At 45.3% G+C, this 20,755-nt stretch overlaps 1 protein-coding gene across 2 annotated transcripts in view; it reads left to right on the forward strand.

Moving 5' to 3' along the window:
• Positions 1–20,755, forward strand: part of ACOX3 (acyl-CoA oxidase 3, pristanoyl) — a 97,848-nt gene that overhangs the window by 46,820 nt on the left and 30,273 nt on the right. For both annotated transcript variants that reach the window (XM_083152345.1, XM_083152264.1), the window contains exons 11-13: positions 10,919–11,039; positions 11,806–11,928; positions 12,868–12,981. In XM_083152345.1, the coding sequence (XP_083008471.1) occupies positions 10,919–11,039; positions 11,806–11,928; positions 12,868–12,981 (358 nt within the window). The remainder of the gene's footprint in view (positions 1–10,918; positions 11,040–11,805; positions 11,929–12,867; positions 12,982–20,755) is intronic.

A 20,755-nucleotide genomic window follows, 5' to 3' on the forward strand; every position in this document is an offset into this window, starting at 1 on the left:
ACACAGTAACCCTTACCTGTGGTGACATATGTAGTACATACTGTACCTACACATAGGAGTCATCTCTCTGTTGGTTTGATGTACTCCAAGGTCAGTGGGGAGGCTCTGATTGCTGAAAAGAAGGACTTTAAGAAGTAATGTCTCACTATAGTGCATGGCAAAGGGCTGCATAGTGGTGGTATATTGTTATTGTTTATGTAGCACCTTTTGTATAATGACAACAGGAACCATTGGCTTCATAACATACTTACAGTTTCTTCTCCCTGGAAAAGCTCAGAGAGGTGAAGTAGATTGACGATGTTGGGGGCGGGACCAGTCTAGTCACGTCATCAGGCTCCACCCCTCATAGTAAAATATGACCGTACATGCAAACTTTAACAGGGGCAGCCTAAATGTCAATAGAATTACATCACTTGGCTTCGCCCCGCCTACCAGACCGTGGGCTCCTTGCATTTATTCCTCTATTTCATCACTAAGAAGTGGGCGGGACACGAGAGGAATGCCCACACCTCTGAGGATGTGCATAACTACCCAAATTGGGTGTCCAGTGCCTCCCAAGCCAATAACCTCACCATATGTCACTGATGGGGTGTGGATCATATTATCGACCACACTTAGGTCGACATGCAACTAGGTCGACAGGGTTCTAGGTCGACATGGATGAAGGTCTACAGGTGTCTAGGTTGACATGTGTCTAGGTCAACATAGGGTTAGGTCGACAGGTCGCGAGGTGGACATGGGTTTTTTCACTGTTTTTTTTACCCGAATGTCGACACAGTCGACATGGACACAGTTGGAAGTCAACCACAGCCCTCGCTTCGCTTGCGAGGCTTCGGGCACGGTTCCTCGCTGCGCTCGGCACACTATTTTATTCTCCCACCATGCCCTAGTGGATGGTAGGGCATGAAATACCGCCTGTCAGCACATGTCGGCTCAAAAAAACAGTGAAAAAACCCTTGTCGACCTGTCAACCTAACCCTATGTCGACCTAAATCCATGTCAACCTTGTCCCATGTGGACCTAGACCTGTCAACCTTCAACCATGTGGACCTAGAACCCTGTCGACCTAGTTGCATGTCAACTCAACGGTGTCGACCTTATGACTGTTGACCTAAGTGTGGTCGATAATACGACCGTATCCCCACTGATGCCAAGTATATATTGCACATAAAATCAGCTGATTAGGTGAGAACTGACTATAGATGGCATCTGAAGAAGGTCTGAAGGTGTATGTATGTAACTGCACATTCAATTTGCGTTGTGGGTTTTTTTTTTTTTTAATTAACATTTATGGTTATTTGGTCTTTATTTTTTCTGTTGGAAAACTGCACCCAGATATTATCTGCATCCACTTGTACCCCCGCTGTGCATATAGCTTAAATGTATACTTTAGAAAGAAATGGATTCTGCAAGCACTTCATTTTTCCCTGTGGCTCTAATCTTCGTAATTAAGTCCGTACTCAGTGGTTACCAAATAAGGTTAAGGTTAAGGGTGGGGGTGTTCTGGAATAAATAGGTTTTGAAACTTGTCCATCTACCCAAGCATGCACTTGGGCTTAGCCACGTACTTGACTGTTCCACATGGCATCACACTGTAATCTTTAGGACAGTGCTGAGTAATAAATGTCAGAAGCGCCAAGATTTAACTGGCTGGAAAAGCTGTTTTTGATTCTTTGTTATAAATGGTCTTTTGTTTATTAAGAATCGATGCGTTGGAGTGTGAGCAAAAATGTTTGTTGTCTTTTTTCTTCTCAAATCCATATTATTGAAAGAAAGTTTATACAAATTCCCAATGTTCCGTATAGTCATTATGTTAAACATTCCAAAAGTTTAAATTCTAACATTCTATCTGCTTCATTTCACATGTGCGAAATATAAATGTTGAGTGACTCTTGAAAGCTTAAAAATCTACAGTAGTCCGGGAGGGAAGTTTTTGTCTATTTTATTTTTATCTATCATTTATTTACTAACCGTTTCTTAAATATTGCACGCATAACCTGCGGTGCTTTTACAGAGAATATTTGAACATTCACATCAGTCCCAGCCCTGTAGAGCTTACAATTTATATTCCCTGCCACACATACATGCACACATGGGTAGCCAGGTTGGGAGCCAATTAACCCTACAAGTATATTTTTGGAGTGTGGGAGGAAACCGGAGTACCCAGCGGAAACCCACGCAAGCACGGGGAGAATATACAAACTCCACACAGTTAGGGCCATGGTGGGAATCAAACTCATGACCTCAGTGCTGTGAGGCAATCTGTGACCCCCTGTGAGACGGCATAAGCTACAACGTGGGGTGGGAATAAGCTGTTCCTGTATGGGGATCGGGAGGTTACATGAGATGCAACCTCCATCTCCCAACCATCATAGGTGCATTATAAACCATTTGTAGGTTAATTCTCCTGCAATGGAACTGCTTACACACGTATAAAATCGGTGGCCCATTCTTTCGGTATGGAACGAAACTGCCAGATAATTGTATACGTGTGCACCACACTTAAGACTTTCCTAATGATCGCTTTATGACAAGCCCTTAAATCTTTCACCATGATCTTCTGTGCTAGTGAATGGTTAATTCTGTACCCCTTTGGAATCTGTAACAGAACCCAACAAGGCTGGTCTCACCACTCCTTTTTGTTTATATAGTGTAGCCACTAGCTGCCAAGATTCAGCAGATCCCTGATCATTACAGGTAATAATATAGTCCAGCATGAACATAAAATAGCTTTAAACACACGCTGATGGTATTCCAAGCCTATGACTACCCTCTCTGAGGAATTCCTCATCCTTTTATCTGAGCAGCCTACCCAAAATATACGCTCATGTATACATTTTATAATGCTACGCTGGTACTACTACAGTGCCCTCTATCTGGGTCTCCCAGGAGAAGAATGGTAATGCCTGCAGCCGGTAGATAGGCCAAGTACTTCTTATCTGCCGTCAGATTCTGTGTTTCTTTGTTACAATGCAGTAGTCGGGCTATTAATCAACCGGCTCCGTTCCAGACACATATCGTGACTGACTTTCAAAGCCGTGCCTTACCAGGGGCCATGGTACCTGACGTAACTTCTGATTCCTTACTGCTGCTCTTGCCAGCGTCCGTCTGTGGATGAAATACTGTTACCTGTATCTAGAAGTTCCTTCAATCTGAGGCAGTGCTTTTAGCTTCGTGGTTCCCGCTCTCTGGAATTTGCTTCCTCACACAATTCAAGAGCCCTCTCCTTTAGAAATCTACAAGATCAGACTTATTACTTATTTAGGTACTTGTTTCCTAGCACGGCGCCCACGATATTCAGTCGTACGGCATCGCTTTGCATGCCATGTGCCTGCATGCGATTTTTAATTGTATAAGCACCCGAAGCGTGGCGAGCGGACGCGTATTACTTTACATGTATTCCGCGTCCGCTCGCCACGCTTTGGGCTCACTGCGCTCGCCACACTATATAAAATCAACTCCACGCCGACATGGATAGTGGGGGTATGAAAAGTTCGGAGGATGCGTACGCCGCTGCGCTCGCCACGCTTCGGGTTGGCGTTGATAGTGGGGTGGCGTGGCGGTGCTTTTTACATTGTAAGCACCCATTACGGTGCTTATACAATTATTTATCTTATAGGGGGCACATTTAACATTGAAAACACCCATTAGGGTGCTTATACAATTTAAAATCGTATACCATTGTATATGGCATACAATGCGATGGTATACAATTTAAAATTGTATAACATCGGCTGCCATCGCGTAGCATCGCATACCATGGTATGCCTTATGGTATGCGATGCGATGGGCGCCGTGCTAGGAAACAAGTACCCTTATTTATTAATGCACGTGTTTCACTAATGCTTAGCTCTCTTTTCTGTAGTCTAGTACCTGAGTTTATATTATATGAATGAAAAGACACATTATACAATTGTTAACTGTTACTTTGAACTTGAGTCAAGGCCTGCAAGTCTCCATAGGTCACAGTTTCAGAGAGGAATTCTCCATCCCCTTCCTTGACCAATCATATTAGGCATTGGATATATGTGACCGCCTGTGGAGAAGCCTGCAATCATCCTTGTTTGACACATGCTACGGTGGTAGTAAGTGGCAGCAGTGTGCGATGGTGGTTTCTCCACATAACCGATTAAACTTTACCAGGGAATGTAGAAAGCAGATGCAGGATAATACAGGGCACAGGATTCAGGAGATATCTTATAGTGCCTTGATGGCTAACCTTGACACTCCAGCTGTTTTTGAACTACACATCCCAGCATTGCTCTGCATCAGATTTAGCATGGCCAAAATAGCAAAACTGGAGCAGAGAATGCTGGGATGTGTAGTTTAAAAACATCTGGAGTGTCAAGGTTGACCATCAAGGGTATAGTGCATCGACGGTGTCTACATTGACCATGCTATGATTGACCAACCTTAGTCGAACCGTCTAGTTAGAAGCCTAAAGATATTTAAACACGTCTAGATCCATAGTAACAGAAGTTAAACTCTAGCATTAGAGCGACGGGAGGCGTGGTCCACGGTCACATGGTCGAGATGAGTTTTTAAAATTTTTGGTGCCAAGTGCCCCAGGGGTCCCCGTGGACACTGTATATGTGCACAGTGTTCCCTTGCATGGCGAGCTCGCTCTCACTCTACAGTACTGTATATCCATTTGAATAGTAAAGTATGAACCAAGTAGACCATGTGACCATTGACCACGCTACCGTCGCTCTAACGCTGGCACCTAACTTCCGTTACTGTCAATCTAGATGCGGACCATCTAGACATTGTAGATCTGTTGACCGGATGCAGGATATCCAGTTGCACCCAAGAGCATATTTGGGGTGCGGTTTACAGTCTCCCTTATTAGGAGATATACAGGGGTAAGTCCTTTACACTAGAGGACGGAGAGGAGAGGGGTGCACAGTGAACAGTACTTGCACAGTAGGACGCTTCCCAGTTGTTCATCGTGTCTCTGGCGGCTTTAGGTCCTAGTGCCCAGACTGTAAAAAGAGAAGAGACAGCATGCTGAGCTCTCTCTCCAACAGACAGGAGCAGATTTCACATTGAATACACAGTGTTCTATCAAATCAAATCTTAACAATGTTCAGGCCCAGGGGTGCACCGATACATCACTACTACTAAAGTCTTTAATCTACCAAGTTAGTTTGTGATTTGATATTAACTTTTTTTCCAAACATGTGAACTCTCCTTCAATGTCATGGAAACTCCATGAAATAGTGGTGGTCTTTCGGAAGCATTTAGGAATCTCTCAGAGGCCAGACTGGGTGTGATCAGAACAGGGATGACATCACCATTAGTAAGGTGGCTGTTGCAATGTGAGAGGTGATGGGTTTGAATCCCGGGTACGACAGTATTTGCAGTCGCAAATAGCTCCATGAGTAAGGTGCTTGTCTGCAATACGATAGGTTTGAGTCCTGGTTAAAGGATGACACAATGAAGGAAACACTTGGGAGAGGAATAAGAAGGATGTGCGCTACGACTAAGAGGCCACCGGCCATCCACAAGGATGTACAATGATTTGTATGAACCTTATCAATGGGAGATAGAGGCGTAATTTAATATGCTAGAAAGTAGTTGAGAAAATCATATTTTTAATGCACAGTCAAGCCTAAAGTATGGTAAAACATCTTGCATTCATTTTTTATATATTTATATCATGTCTCTGTTATACCGCTTTCAGCTCACAAATGCCGGGTCACACCCGAGATTAGTACATGGGTACGTCCCAGAGCGACCTTGCATTTGCGGTCTGAATGCTCCTCGTCCGGCCTGGGTTATTGCCGGGTTGGTGATGACACACTGGGCCAGGACTGAGCGATGGAGCGTCATTGGGGGGTGGGGGAGGAGGCAGCACTTGGAGCTGAGAGTGGCTGCCTCCTCCATATTGTGAACAGGACCTGGGCTGCTCAACCCGAGTTATCCTTTCACACTGCACCTCGACCCAGGTCAGAGCCGTAATTAACCCTGGTCGTGACCAGGGTTAAACTCTTGGGTTGCTCGATCAAGGGTGTCCCTTTCACACCACCTCTCGACACGGGTTGGTGACGTAACAACCCGACAATAACCCGGGGTTATTGAAAGGGGTATTAGATTCAGAACTAAAAACCCTAACCCTATCTCCTTTTAAAATCTTTAACAAATGTATGCAAGTATGGTTTTTGTATAGTTATATTTGTATAGAAGTTTTTTTTTTAACTACTGTTACCCCTTACATCTGGTTCCAGCTCAGGTCACAAGCCGCGTCACAGCCGCTTGAAACCCGTTCACACCTCAGGTTGCGCCCGGGGTATTGTTGGGGCGTCTCCTCTCTGGGAGCTTGGAGATGACATCATCACCATGCGCTGACCTGACGTCTCTTCTCAGGATATGAAGATGGCATGGGTTTCCCGTTCACACTGCCCCAGTAACATACTGTAGCTAGTAACCCATGTTGAAATGCCCAGGATATTTACAGGGTACTGTACCCTTTCACACAAACCGCGACCCGGCAATAACCCAGATCAGAAGCTCATTGGGAACTGGGTATATGTGTGTGTATATATATATATATATATATATATATATATATATATATATATATATATATATATATATATATATATATATATATATATATATATATATATATATATATATATATATATATATATATATATATATATATATATATAGATAGATAGATGTTTTACATTTTGAGTTGCTTTTATTATGTATAATTGAAAAAGAAAATGTAAAATCATTTAGGAACATCCAAAATGTCTGTCTAGACCAGAGGTAGCCCACAGTCCTCAAGATCTACCAACTGGTCCCATTTTTCAGAACACCTAGCTGGTGCACAGGTGCAGTCATCACTCAGTGACACATTTAATACTTCATTTGCCTGTGAGGAGAACTGGAAAATGTTGGCTGTTGGTAGCTCTCGAGGACTGGAAACCCCTGTGACAAATTCCATAAACTTGAGATTTATTATCCTAATTAGTAGTCAGCATGTTCCAAAAACAAATCTCAGCCAATGTCACCCCCACCCAGTCCTCCTCCCCGCTGTTATCTGCGCTCCCAGTTAGCAGAACCCTCGCAGCATGTGTTGCACAGGCCGAGTTATCACAAGGTCATGACTGGTGTCTGCTGCAGCAGCCGAGAAATTGTCTTTTTTTTTTTTCCACAACATGGAAAAATGTATTTTCAGCTCTCGAACTACTGCCTCCAATATTCCTTCAAAGCTCTTCTGTTCTATTTCTGTCAGCTAGAAATGTACGTTATAATCCCATTACTCCATTATTTATACGCTGCACTGTTTTTACTCGGCTATTTATAGTTTGCGAGTAAAGTTAAAAATATAAATTCACCAAATGGATTTTTATACAGAGCAATGAAACTTAATTCTATCTTTATAAGGAGAAGAATGCTCAACATTTAAATAAAGGCTGAGTCCTCTGAATAACTCTTAAGGGACGACCTGTGCTAAGCCTCGAAAACTGGTAAAATAGAGAGTGATAAACCACCAACCAATCGGCTCGTAACTGTCATTTTACAAACACAGGCTGTGACGGGATTGGTTCTAAATCACGGCGGTCGGAATCCCGGCGTTCAAAATCCCGACTCTGAAATACCAACCGCCGAAATTCTGACAAGGGGGGGGAGGCGTGGATCGCCACGCAGTGGGCCCGGTGCCTCGCTATGTTCGGTGCACTAATTTATTCTCCCTCTATGGGTGTCGTGGACACCCACAGAGGGAGAAAGTGTCGGGATTTCGGCGGTCGGGATTTTGAACGCCGGGATTGTAACTGCATCCCCCTGTGACATGGCAGCTAGGAGATAATTGGCTGGTGGTTTAACACTTTAAATTGTATTAATTTTCAAGCTTAGTACAACTGGCCCATAGGCACACACCTGCAGATTTATCAAACCTTATGGGTAGAGACATAATTAGTCTTATACATTTTAGAAACAAGAAAACTTCCATGATAGTATTTCTTTTTTGTTAAAGTTGAGTAAAGGCCCAGTTCAGGTGTTTGGCCTTACAGAGGACTAATCAGGGCTTGCAGCTGTGCAAAGGCCTTTATAGAGCTGCTGGACTGATCAGTGGGGGCAGACTGCCTGGGGAGGCTGCAGAATCTCTGGAAGAGAAACAAGCTTTCTTATGCAAGTGAGCAATCCAGTAGTTTGCATATTGTTTAGAGACAGGAAAATCTTGGGTTTACTTAGTGCCGGACAGGCAAGGAATTTTTCTTATTCTGCTTAATAAAACTGGTTGCGGCCAGTTGCACCCCAAAGATTGGACTTGTATGATTTCTCAGTTGCTGCCTGCTGCCTTCTACCCCAGGAAACGGTTCCCCTACAGCAGCGGTGGCCAACCCGCGGCTCGCGAGCCGCATGCGGCTCGCCGCGCTGTAAATTGCGGCTCCAGCCTCCCGTCTGCAAAGCGGGGTTTTGAATTTGGCGGCAATTCGGCTGCCAAATTCAAAACGCCGCATCGGCGGCCATTAGGAAACAACCGCGGCGAGCCAATCAGCGCTCGGCGCGCCGTTTCCGCCCTGCCCCCGGCGTCTGACATCAGACGCCAGCGGGAGGGCGAAAAGTCTCCTCCACGCCGGCGGAGCGCAGGAGCGCTCCTGAAGACGCGAGAAGCCGCCGGAGGATGGCGCAGAAGACGGCGGCGGGGAGAAGAGTTCAGGCGCCGCAGAAGACGCCGGGATCAAGACAGAAGATCTCCGGCGCCTTCTGCAAGAAAAAAGAAGATGGCTCCCGGAGAGGCCAGCGGGGGTGGGAAGCAAAAGAGCTGACGAAGCTCCCCCCAGCGGCCTCTCCCAACACCAGGTAGGGGCCTTTGGCCTCCTACCCTCCATCCACCCTAGACCACCGGGTGTCGGGCACTAGGCCCGTGGGCAAATTCAGGCCCTTCTGGCCTGTGTGCGCATTAGTCGGGCCCTCTTGGCCCGTGGCTCATTTGTTTGTTGGGCCCTCCTGGCCCTCTAGGTGGGCCCTTTAGTTAGGAAGCTGGGCCCTCCAGCATAGGTGTTGCACTGTGGGCAACACCTGTGCTGGAGGGCCCAGCTTCCTAACTGTGGGGTCATATGACGTTTGGCACTGTGGGGGGCATATGTTTGGCACTTTGAGGGGCATATGATGTTTGGCACTTTGAGGGGCATATGATGTTTGGCACTTTGAGGGGCATATGATGTTTGGCACTTTGAGGGGCATGTGATGTTTGGCACTTTGAGGGGCATGTGATGTTTGGCACTGTGGGGGGCATATGATGTTTGGCACTGTGGGGGGCATATGATGTTTGGCACTGTGGGGGGCATGTGATGTTTGGCACTGTGGGGGGCATGTGATGTTTGGCACTGTGGGGGGCATGTGATGTTTGGCACTGTGGGGGGCATATGATGTTTGGCACTGTGGTGGGCATATCTGGCACTGGGGGCATAAAGTTTTGTCATGTGGCCACTCTCCTTGTGTCATATGACCACGCCCCTGACCACTCCCCCGATCACGCCCCTTTTTGGCGCGCGCATGATGTTGGCTCTTTGGCTTGACGACTGATATTTTTCGTCTCTTTACCTCTGACCGGTTGGCCACCCCTGCCCTACAGTGTTACAACAAATAAATATACAGATATATAGATAGAGAGAGAGAGAAACAGCACCCTCTAGTAACTTTGTATTTACCAAAAATGTGTGGTTGATGGTCGTTTGGGAGTTCAGCTATCCCAATTACGTCTAATTGTGTGTTGTCTATGGTCCCAGTCTGGTCAGTCCCATCTCACAGGTCACCCATTATGTAGTATTATGTGGATAAAGGCAAAAAACTATTTCGTAGCTTATTACTTGGACTTACTTGGGTTGTGCAATTAAAAACTCCATATGTACCATACCATGAGAGCTTTTGGTACTTGTTTAGTTTCACGGCGGCAGTTACGTACTTAGCGTCCCTTTCAGAATTGACCTCGTGTTTCCGTGACCAGCGTAGTCAGTCAGAAGTAGTGTGTTCCGTAGTCAGTCAGAAGTAGCGTAGTGTGTTCCGTAGTCAGTCAGAAGTAGCGTAGTGTGTTCCGCGCGGCCAGCTAGTCAGCGTAGAAGTAGCGTAGTGTGTTCCGTGCGACCAGCTAGTCAGCATGTCTCAGGTGTATGATATGGCAGATGTGAATGTGTTCCTGAAACACCCCCACTATCCACGTCGGCGTGGAGTTGATTTTATAAAGTGTGACAAGCCCCGCGAGGGAACGCGGAATACATGTGAAGTTACCTGCGTCCCCTCGCCACACTTTATAAAATCAGATCCACGCTGACGTGGATAGTGGGGGTATGAAAAGGTCGGTAGGACGCGTAACACGTCCCATCGCGGGGGTCTCTGCGCTTGCCACACTTCGGGCTGGCATGGATAGTGGAAAGTGTCATTATCGACAGGTTTACTAGTGTTTTTCACATTTTTTTGGTCTGTGTATTTTTTGGAATAATGCTGCACCCCTATACCCGACTAAAATTTAGATGCACCCATTTTTGTGGTTTGCGGAGCATCTAAATTTGGACGCGCCCTTTTGTTAGCGGTTTGCCAGTGCTGTACTTAGACGCTATAGTGTCTAAATTTTAGACGCACTCTTTAAACGACCCCTTTGTTAGTGGTTTGCCGGGGTGTCTAGTTTAGACACCCACTTTGTTAAAATATCTAATATAATGTATTGTGGCCTAAAATGGAGGGGCCCTGCAGAAGGTCATCTTGTCACATGTGTGGTCAGCAGACAAAGAGATTGGGAAGCGCTGGTCTAGTGTCTACAAGCTGTACACTTACAAGAGTGAAAATGAATGAGAATAGCGCACCAGTAGGTTGGGTGTAAACTGTATTCAAATAGTAGTTTTTGTAAAGGCAGTTTGTTTTGTCTGCCTCCCGTCTGTTGATAAGTGTTTTTCTTCTTCAGGCTGAACTTGGCAAGGAAATCCACGCTTTGTCCTGCGCCGGCAAACCACTGGCCTCATGGACTGCACAGCACGCAGCTCAGGAATGCCGGGAAGCATGTGGAGGTCACGGCTTTCTAGCTAGTAAGTGACCAGAAAGGGGATTACTGTCTCAGTAGGGAACATGATTACATCTCACAGGGAGATTTTACGCCCCGATGACCTGTTTACAGTCTAGATTTATTCCAAGAAATGACTGGGGGTTACTGGATGCGTTTGTTAAGGGCTTCCAAGAAGGTGGGGTTAGCAGATGGCAGCCTGATAACACAATTATGTCCTCTCCACAATTAATAATATCCAATTACAGTACTGGTGGTTGCTGCAGGAGAACTGGATAAATAAGAAGATATAATTTTAAAGGGTAACTTTGGGATTATATGGGATACCGACTGTTCGAATGTCCCGACAGTTGGAATCCCAGATGTTTTTCGTCTGATTCAACAGTACATCGACAGTCGGTAGTCAATATATCGAGTGTCGGAAAGTCTGCAAATTGTCGGAAACAGACTCGGATTGTCGTAAAACGGACATGAATTTGACAATCCGCGGACATTTCCGACAAAACAGATCCGATTCTAAAAAAAAGTCTGATCTGACAGCCTTCAATGCTTTGTTAACGGCAGCATTGAATAGGTAAGTGTATCAATTTAATAGCTCCCAAAAGTTTGTCAACCTTCAAGACAGAGTATATCCACAAAATTAGAAGTGGGGACTTGGACTGCATATCTTAATTTTAAAGAGAATATAGTGCACTACCATGCTGAGAGTGGGAGTACCATGCAGGAATCATTTTATAGAGAACAATCCCTTGTAATGCTTTTGTTTAACCGTCTCGTTTTCCCATTTAAAGTGAACCGTTTAGGTGAAATCCGTGACGACAATGATCCAAACTGCACTTACGAAGGAGATAACAACGTCCTGCTGCAACAAACCAGTAACTATTTGCTGAGTTTATTCCACGGCATAACTGAAGGTGAGTCTGCAAATTCCAGGGATGGCTGCAAACGACTTGTCTCATATTATTTTATTAAATGATATTGTAAATGTGAAGGGTCAGACAGTTACACAAGAAGATGACATAAACGTGTCCTGGAGGCAGGCTGTGTACCACTGACTTATTGACTGTCAATCATCTGGTGTTGATCTACTGATTTTCTAGACCCTTATGGCTGGATGTAATGCCGGCCGAACTTGGATGTTTTTATAAAGGGGCAAACGCTTACCATGCCTTGTAAGCGATTGCCCCTTTTAAAAAAATCCAAGTTAGGCCGGCATCCTGCACCGCCGCAGAACCCGAGCAGTATTACATCCGGCCCTCTGGGGTAAAGCTTCTAAAAATGGAAAGAGGTGCTATTGCCAATAGCAACCAATCAGATTCTGTCTATCAATTTCTAGGATGCAATAGAGAAATGATAAACGGAATCTAGGGGAGCCCCACCAATTGCCACACCAAACACTACATACAGTCAGTGACTCCCTGGCATTAGGTGTGGCTCCCCTGTTTGAATTTTGCACTGTGGTGCAGTTCCACCTCCGCAACTGCCATTGGCAAGAAAGTCCAGGAGCAGAGCATTGGGGGCCAGATGTATCAAGCTTCAAAAAGTGATAAAGGGGAGAGTGATAAACAACCAGCCAATCGGGCTCCTACCTGTCATTTTTCAAACCCAGCCTGTGACATGACAGTAAGGAGCTGATTGGCTGGCTGTTTATGACTCTCCATTTTATCACTTTTTGAAGCTTGATACATCTGGGCCTGTGTCTCTCGGGGAATGAGTCCTGTTGGAAGGTATACAAATGAATAACATACATTGTATTATCCACTGCACTAAACAAGACCATGTACGTTGATGATTATTTGTGGGCTTGAGAATAGTTTTGCCGATGACTACATTCACACTTTGCACCCTTACAGATCACACCCCATGTGAATCTCCGCTTGGATCTATAAATTTCCTCAATGATTTTAAAAGAATCTTAAGAAACAAGTTTACAGCCCAAACGGTTAAAGAATGCCTGGACTGTGCAGGTAATGGGAAATTTGTTCTTTTTGTTTACAGGTGAATTGATGTCTGTGGGGCAATACTGTTATATTCCCAATTAAGAAACCTAACCTCTGTTTTTTAACACAATTGTGCCTTTATTAAATAGGTAAATGAGAATAATACGCACATTGGGCCAGATTTAAATATCTGTGAGGTCAGCTACAATAGGTAAATTGACAGTTAGGAGCTGATTTGTCTGTCCTATTGCAATAATTGCATAAAATGTTTTTGTTTTTAAATTTCGACCCCCTCACGCACATTTTAAGGGCCAATCAGACTTCCTCATGCCATCAGATCACTCTCATATGCCAACTTGATCGCCCACATACCATTATATCAGCTCACCTCAACATGCCCAACAGACTACATACTACTAAAGTGCAATTCAGTCCCCCATACGATCAGGCCCCTCCCACTTGCCCCTTAACCCCTTCCTGACAGAGCCAGTTTTTGCGTTCCTGACAGAGCCCTTTTTTTCAAATCTGACATGTATCACTTAAGTGGGGATAACTTTTTTTTGCTTTTACTTATCCCAGTGATTTTGAGATTGTTTTTTCGTGACACATTGTACTTCAAGTTAGTGGTAAATTTTCGTCGATACAGTCTGTGTTTTTTTGTGAAAAATACCAAAATGTCGGAAAAAAATGGAAAATTTTGCGATTTGCAAAATGTTAAATTTTCTGCTTGTGAGACAAATAATCTTACCACTCAAAATAGTTAATAACTAACATAGACCATATGTATACTTTATGTTGCCATCATTATTTCAACCTCATTTTCATTTTTTTGGACACTAGGAGGCTTAAAATATGAATAGCAAATTCTCAAATTTTCAAGAAAATTTCAAACTCTGATTTTTTTAGGGACCAGTTCAGTTCTGATGTGACTTTGAGGGACTTGTATGTGAGACACCCCCATAAATGATGCCATTTCAAAAACTGCACCCCTCACAGTATTCAAAACAGCATTTTGGAAGTTTGTTAACCCTTTAGGTGTTTCACAGGAATTAAAACAAAGTGTAGGTGAAATTTCAAAATTTCTTTTTTTTAGCAGATTTTCAATTTTAATACATTTTTCTAAGGAACACAGTAGATTTTACTAGAGAAATGTGACCAAAAATTGATTCCCCCAATTCTTTTGTTTTCATAAATATCCTATATGTGGCCCTAGTGTGCACGGTGACCAAACCACAGGCTTCATAATAGAAGGAGCACCTACTTGATTTTGGAGCCTCCTTTTTATGAGATTATTTTTTAGGCACCATGTAGGTTTCTAGGCACCATAAGATGCTAAATGTTAGGAACCTCCCCCACAAGTGACCCCATTTTGCAAACTACACCCTTCAGGGAATTCATTTAGGGGTATAGTGTACATTTCAAACCCCCAGGGGTTTCACCAATTTTGATACAACTGGGCTGTGAAAATGAAAAAATTAAATTTTTCATTTTCACAGCTCAGTTGTATCAAAATTGGTGAAACCCCTGGGGGTTTGAAATGTACACTATACCCCTAAATGAATTCCCTGAAGGGTGTAGTTTGCAAATTGGGGTCACTTGTGGGGGGGTTCCACTGTATGGGTGCTTCAGGGGTCATTCAACCAGAATCTGTGCTGCAAAATCCAAATATCACTCCTTCCCTTCTGAGTCCTGCCATGCACCCAACTGGTATTTTTTGGTCACATGTGAGGCATTGCCATACTCGGGAGAATTTGGGGCACAGATTTTGGGGTGCTTTGTCTCCTTCATTCCTTGTGAAAATGAAAAATTTTGAGCCAGATCTGCATTTTTGTGTAAAAAAATGTAATTTTTTACACAAAAATGCAGTTCTGGCTCAAAATTTTTCATTTTCACAAGGAATAAAGGAGACAAAGCACCCCAAAATCTGTGCCCCAATTTCTCCCGAGTACGGCAATGCCTCATATGTGACCAAAAAATACCATTTGGGTGCATGGCAGGACTCAGAAGGGAAGGAGTGATATTTGGTGGTGGAATGAATGGTGGGTGCTATGTCGCATTAGCAAGACCCCCGAAGCACCAATACAGTGGAACCCCCCACATGTGACCCCATTTTGCTCACCAGCTTTGGGAGGGGGGCTGGCGCTGCGGCTGGTGGGGGGGTGGGAGGGGTGCTGGCGCTGCGGCAGCCGGGTGGGTGGGATGGGGGGCTGCCGGGTGGGAGTGGGGGGGCTGGCGATCGGTGCTGTACTTAACAGCACCGATCACCACCGATCACTGTGTTACACACAGCCAATCGCAGCGATCGCCGACCGGGGGGGGGCATCCCTGCCCCCCCTGGGCGGCGAGGGGGGATGTCTGCTGTCAGGGACAGCAGACATCTCCAAACTGTCACCGCGTCTAGGCGAATCTAGAATTATGGTAATGGGTGGTCCCAAATACACAAGCAGGACTTTTGCGCGGTGAAGCTGCTCGGAGAAAATGGGGTGTGACCACATGGGAAGGAGGCATAGCATCACAAAAAGGGGTGTGGTATCACACTTTAGACCACACACTGTAATGCCCATTACACATTTTAGCAAACTCCATAATACCCTTTACACATAAAGCCACACGCCGTAATGCCAATTACACATGGTATAACAAACAGTAATGCCCATTACATATTTGACACATAAGTGCCGCTTACCTACGTGCTCATTGCTAAGGGGGAGTTAAATGCTCATTGCAAAGGGGGAGTCAAATTGCTCGTTACCAGGGGGGGGTGGATTGCTCTTTGCCAAGGGGCGGAGGGTTTTGCTCATTGCCAAGGGGAAGTGAGACAGCCGCTGGATGCACCTAATTGAAAGAAATGACAGCTGGGCAGAGAGCAATGTGCGCTGCCTGGCTGTAGTCTAAGCAGGAGCATCAATATTTTCAGTTCTCCCGCTGGGGTCCAGCAGCCAATCAGGAGCGGCTAGCAATACTACCTGATTGCATTTCCTGCTCCTGATTGCTCCTGCATTTTCATGGGAACACCAATGAAAATGCAGCGCATATGGTAATGACCCTGATCAGGCAATAACGCCCCTCTCCAACCCCTGCTCGGAAGGCCAGGAGCAAGCACTCAGCAACCGGACTTCTGCGCATACGTATACGCACAACATCGGGAAACTAGCTAAATTCGTGTCCGAGCGAAGCAATTCTGAATAAGGGCCATAGTGTTGTAAGTAAAATCCCAGAATTTGGCGTATAAATATTTTTACCGTCAGTTGGTCTGAGTCCCCTATTTGAATTTTGAACTGTGCTACAGACTCCCCTCTGCAACTGCCACTTTTTGGAACATGCTAAGGATGTACTGGTGTAGTTGCCTCCCTCGCTGTTGGAGACATGATGGTGAAGTCCTTCCAGTCCACCATGTGCCTTACGATTAGCTCATTCAGCTCCACAGCACTAGCTTAGTGTCATTCTTGAGATAGGATAAGGCAGGCTCTGTTTCCTGTGATGAAGACAATGGTGTGAGGCATTATCTCCCCTTTAACCTTCAATAAGTGGTGGTGGGTCGAGATGTGGGTGGGGCTGCAGTGCCATCCAATGTTCAAAAGAGAGAGCCACACCAAGTGTCACCCCAAACACCGCAAGTTGGTGTGTCTTCCCTGTTTGAATATTGGGTTGTGCTGCAGCCCCACCCACCTCTCAAGCCGCCACTCATCCTACACAGTGAGATTACAGTCCTGCTGGACTTTGGACGTGTTGCTTTGCCACCTGATCAACTCACAAGAGAGGAAACATTTTACCCCCTTAAACCCGAGTAGTCAAATTTTGAAAAATTCCTGCTTAGTGGATGCTTATGTCATGGAAGGAATATACTTCCTGAATTTCTTGATTACAGGTCCAGGGGTTTCAGCACGGCGTTGATGAGTAAGTCAGTCAGGACATCTGTTTTTATAACTCTATATGGATATTATACACAAAGCCATAAGACCACCCTGATGAAAGTCCCCATTGGTAACTGAAACAGATGTGGGGTGGAGCACAGGACGTCATGAATGACGTGAAATTGACTTTTCGTTTTTTTGCATCTTTAAAGAGACGCAGTGAAGGGGCGAGTGTGACATCAGACATTTCTCTGCCAGTTATCTCTGTACTGTATTTTGTTGTAGTCAAGGTGATGTCACCAGTGACATCATACTGTAGCATTCTCTGATGTCACACACAGCCATCGATATCAGGCCACATTGCCACCTATTGTGATGTCCAAAACTCAGGACACCATAATAAGTTTGACAGAAGAGATTTTGCATAACTTAAAAACAAAACACACATACTGTATTATATACTGCTACTGTAAATTCATCTTCATGTCTATATTATTGACCAAATTATTATTTTTTTTGTCTTATTATGCTGCTCGGTTGTTTTTGTTGTCTTTTTTATTTAATTTTTTTAAATCCATAAGTGGTGATGTAATGACTGCAATCTCTGGCAAACAACCAGACCATATTCTGTAAACCAAACTGTATATCTGTCTCAATAGAATAAAGATGGTGAGAGTTTCAGCTCTGTAGATACTTATCCAGAAGTTCCTCCTTGATCACATGCCATGTGGCCAATATCTGGACACCAGAAACATTCCAAAATTTTCTGTATTAGAAGAACTCTTTGAAGTGATACCAAGCCCCTGGTCTCCCCCTTGTACTACAGAAAATGTATTTTAATTTGCCTTGAACCATTTTGCTGCCAGATGAACGCAAACATTTCCAAATATTTTTGAGTTGCAGATGTTGTCCTCTCTCATTGTTGCTGCAGTCACATGAAACATCCCTTTTAGTTGCGCCTAGTCGTGACCGCAATACATAATGCAGAGAGTCTTTATGTGCATTTTTCCCCTGAAAAAAATGCGTTTGATTCATTGCTGTAAATAAGACACGCAAGCAGACCCTGCTGATTAAAATGATATGCTGTATTCTTATATTCGGTGTGCAACTGTGGCTGTATTTGATGTAATGTCCTTAAAACAAGTCAAAATGAGGCTCAGTAGTGTTAGTGGCCTCCACGTGCCTGTATGACCTCCCTACAACACCTGGGCATGCTCCTGATGAGGTGGCAGATGGTCTCCTCCCTGGCCTGGACTAAAGCAGGATGTCCCAGATGTGCTCAATTGGATTCAGGTCTGGGGAACGGGCGGGCCAGTCCATAGCATCAATGCTTTCATCTTGCAGGAACTGCTGACGCACTCCAGCCACATGGGGTCTAGCATTGTCTTGCATTAGGAGGAACCCAGAGTCAACCGCACCAGCATATGGTCTCACAAGGGGTCTAAGGGTCTCATCTAGGTACCTAATGGCAGTCAGGCTACCTCTGGTGAGCACATGGAGGGCTGTGCGGCTCCCCAAAGAAATGCCACCCCACACCATTACTGACCCACTGCCAAACCGGTCATGCTGGAGGATGTTGCAGGCAGCAGAACGTTCTCCTTGGCGTCTCAAGTCTCTGTCACGTCTGTCACATGTGCTCAGTGTGAACCTGTTTTCATCTGTGAAGAGCACAGGGCGCTAGTGACGAATTTGACAATCTTGGTGTTCTCTGGCAAATGCCAAACATCCTGCACGGTGTTGGACTGTAAGCACAACCCCCACCTGTGGACGTCGGGCCCTCATACCACCCTCATGGAGTCTGTTTCTGACCATTTGAGTAGAGACATGCACATTTGTGGCCTGCTGGAGGTAATTTTGCAGGGCTCTGGCAGTGCTCCTCCTGTTCCTCCTTGCACAAAGGCGGAGGTAGCGGTCCTGCTGCTGGGTTTTTGCCCTCCTATGGCCTCCTCCACGTCCCCTGATGTACTGGCCTGTCTCCTGGTAGTGCCTCCATGCTCTGGACACTACGCTGACAGACACAGCAATCCTTCTTGCCACAGCTCGCATTGATGTGCCATCCTGGAGGAGCTGCACTACCTGAGCCACTTGTGTGGGTTGTAGACTCCAACTCATGCTACCACTATAGTGAAAGCACCACCAGCTTTAAAAAGTGACCAAAACATCAGCCAGAAAGCATAGGAGCTGAGAAGTGGTCTGTGGTCACCAACTGCAGAACAACTCCTTTATTAGGGGGGGTCTTGCTAATTGCCTATAAATTCCACCGGTTGTCTATTCCATTTGCACAACAGCATGTGAAATTGATTGTCAATCAGTGTTGCTTCCTAAGTGGACAGTTAGATTTCACAGAAGTGTGATTGACTTGGAGTTACATTGTGCTGTTTAAGTGTCCCCTTAATTTTTTGAGCAGTATATATATATATATATATATATATATATATATATATATATTTCTCGATAGCTTTGGTACTCACTGCATAATGGCCGGTGCCCTCAAAACAGCGTGTGCTGCAACAGCATACACCCACCAAATATATGTTCCAGAAAGCGGCACTCAGCTCAATAAACAGGCAAATAACACAGCATCAAGCCCTTATTGGCTGCCAGGTGCTGCGGCTGCTGCGGATTTTGCATATATTAGCACAGCAGATGCGCACGAGAGCTGTTCCTCTACCCAAAATCTTTGAATCAGACTTATGGCTAAATGTAGTGCGCAGCAGGGAGAATGCCTCACAACGTCACACACATCTGGATGAATGTGCAGGTTATAAAACAGTAGCCTAACATCAGGCCTACCTAGTGTCTTCTTTCTCATTGGGCGCTACGAACTCCCAGCCGCCACTGCAGCAGGCTCTGGGCAGCGTCGGCTGGAAGCTTGTATTTCTATTTGCTGGGTGGCGGGAAGCGCTGCTGATTTAGAAAAGACTGGCTGGACACTGATTGGCTGAATTCTCTCGTCTAATCAGCGTCTGGACAGTCTTTTCAAAATCAGCAGCGCTTCCCGCCCGGCAAATAGTGCAGCACTACAAGCTCCCAGCCGCCGCTGCCTGGACCCCGCTGCACATATGTATAGGGGAGGGTGTATGTGTGGGGGACCCGCGGTAATGTTTTGCCCAGGGGCCCACGCCAATGTTAAGACGGCCCTGTGCCTACCCGCTCCAAACTGCCATGTTACAGGCTATGTTCCAAAAATTACAGGAGCTGTTTGGCTGCTTCTTTATCTCCATCCATCCAAGGTTTTTAAAATGTGTACCAAACTGTACCAGGATGCAAAGTTCTATGTGGAATATTGCGATCTCCTAATTCCACTGCAATACACAAATCTTCCTACATGTCGCCCGTGTATTATATCTAGCCTAGTTATCACATTGTTTTTCTCCAACCAGTTGTATCGGATATCCTCACGTGTTTGTCAGCAACACTGCTGCAGCTGGACACATCAGGAAATAAGGCCGGGAAGAAATGGTTGCATAGTGTTACATCTGTTTGCAGCTGTGCTCCCTGGGAGCGGTCTCTCCGCGCTGTGTGATCGCTGACAGAAGTATGCAGCAAATCTAGGTCACAGGAATATATTGGGGAAAGGCTGTTCCCTGCTGATTCCTCAGACGCAGATATGTGCGCCGCACCCTGTCTGCGAAGGAACAGATAGTCTGCCTTTTCCAGAGCCATGTTTGTGTATATTTCTCATGTCTGTCATCTCTTACTAGGCATAACAAACAGCCGTGTCAGATGATAACGCTGATATATTGCCCCAAATTGCCTCATTTTTGTTTGAATGAAGAATCTGCAGATGAGGTTCCTTAGACTGTGCTGAGGTACTTTTTCAGTGTTTCCTCTCGTGGAACGTCAATGCGTCTATCGGTGTGTGTGTGTGTGCTTGGGATGCCCAGTTGTAGACCTGTATTGGACCTTTCTGGGAGGTGGTTTATTAGATGCACAAAGATGGTCTG

The sequence above is a fragment of the Crinia signifera genome, chromosome 1, assembly GCF_055691185.1.
Source record: "Crinia signifera chromosome 1, ASM5569118v1, whole genome shotgun sequence".
In the NCBI taxonomy this organism is placed as follows: Eukaryota; Metazoa; Chordata; class Amphibia; order Anura; family Myobatrachidae; genus Crinia; species Crinia signifera.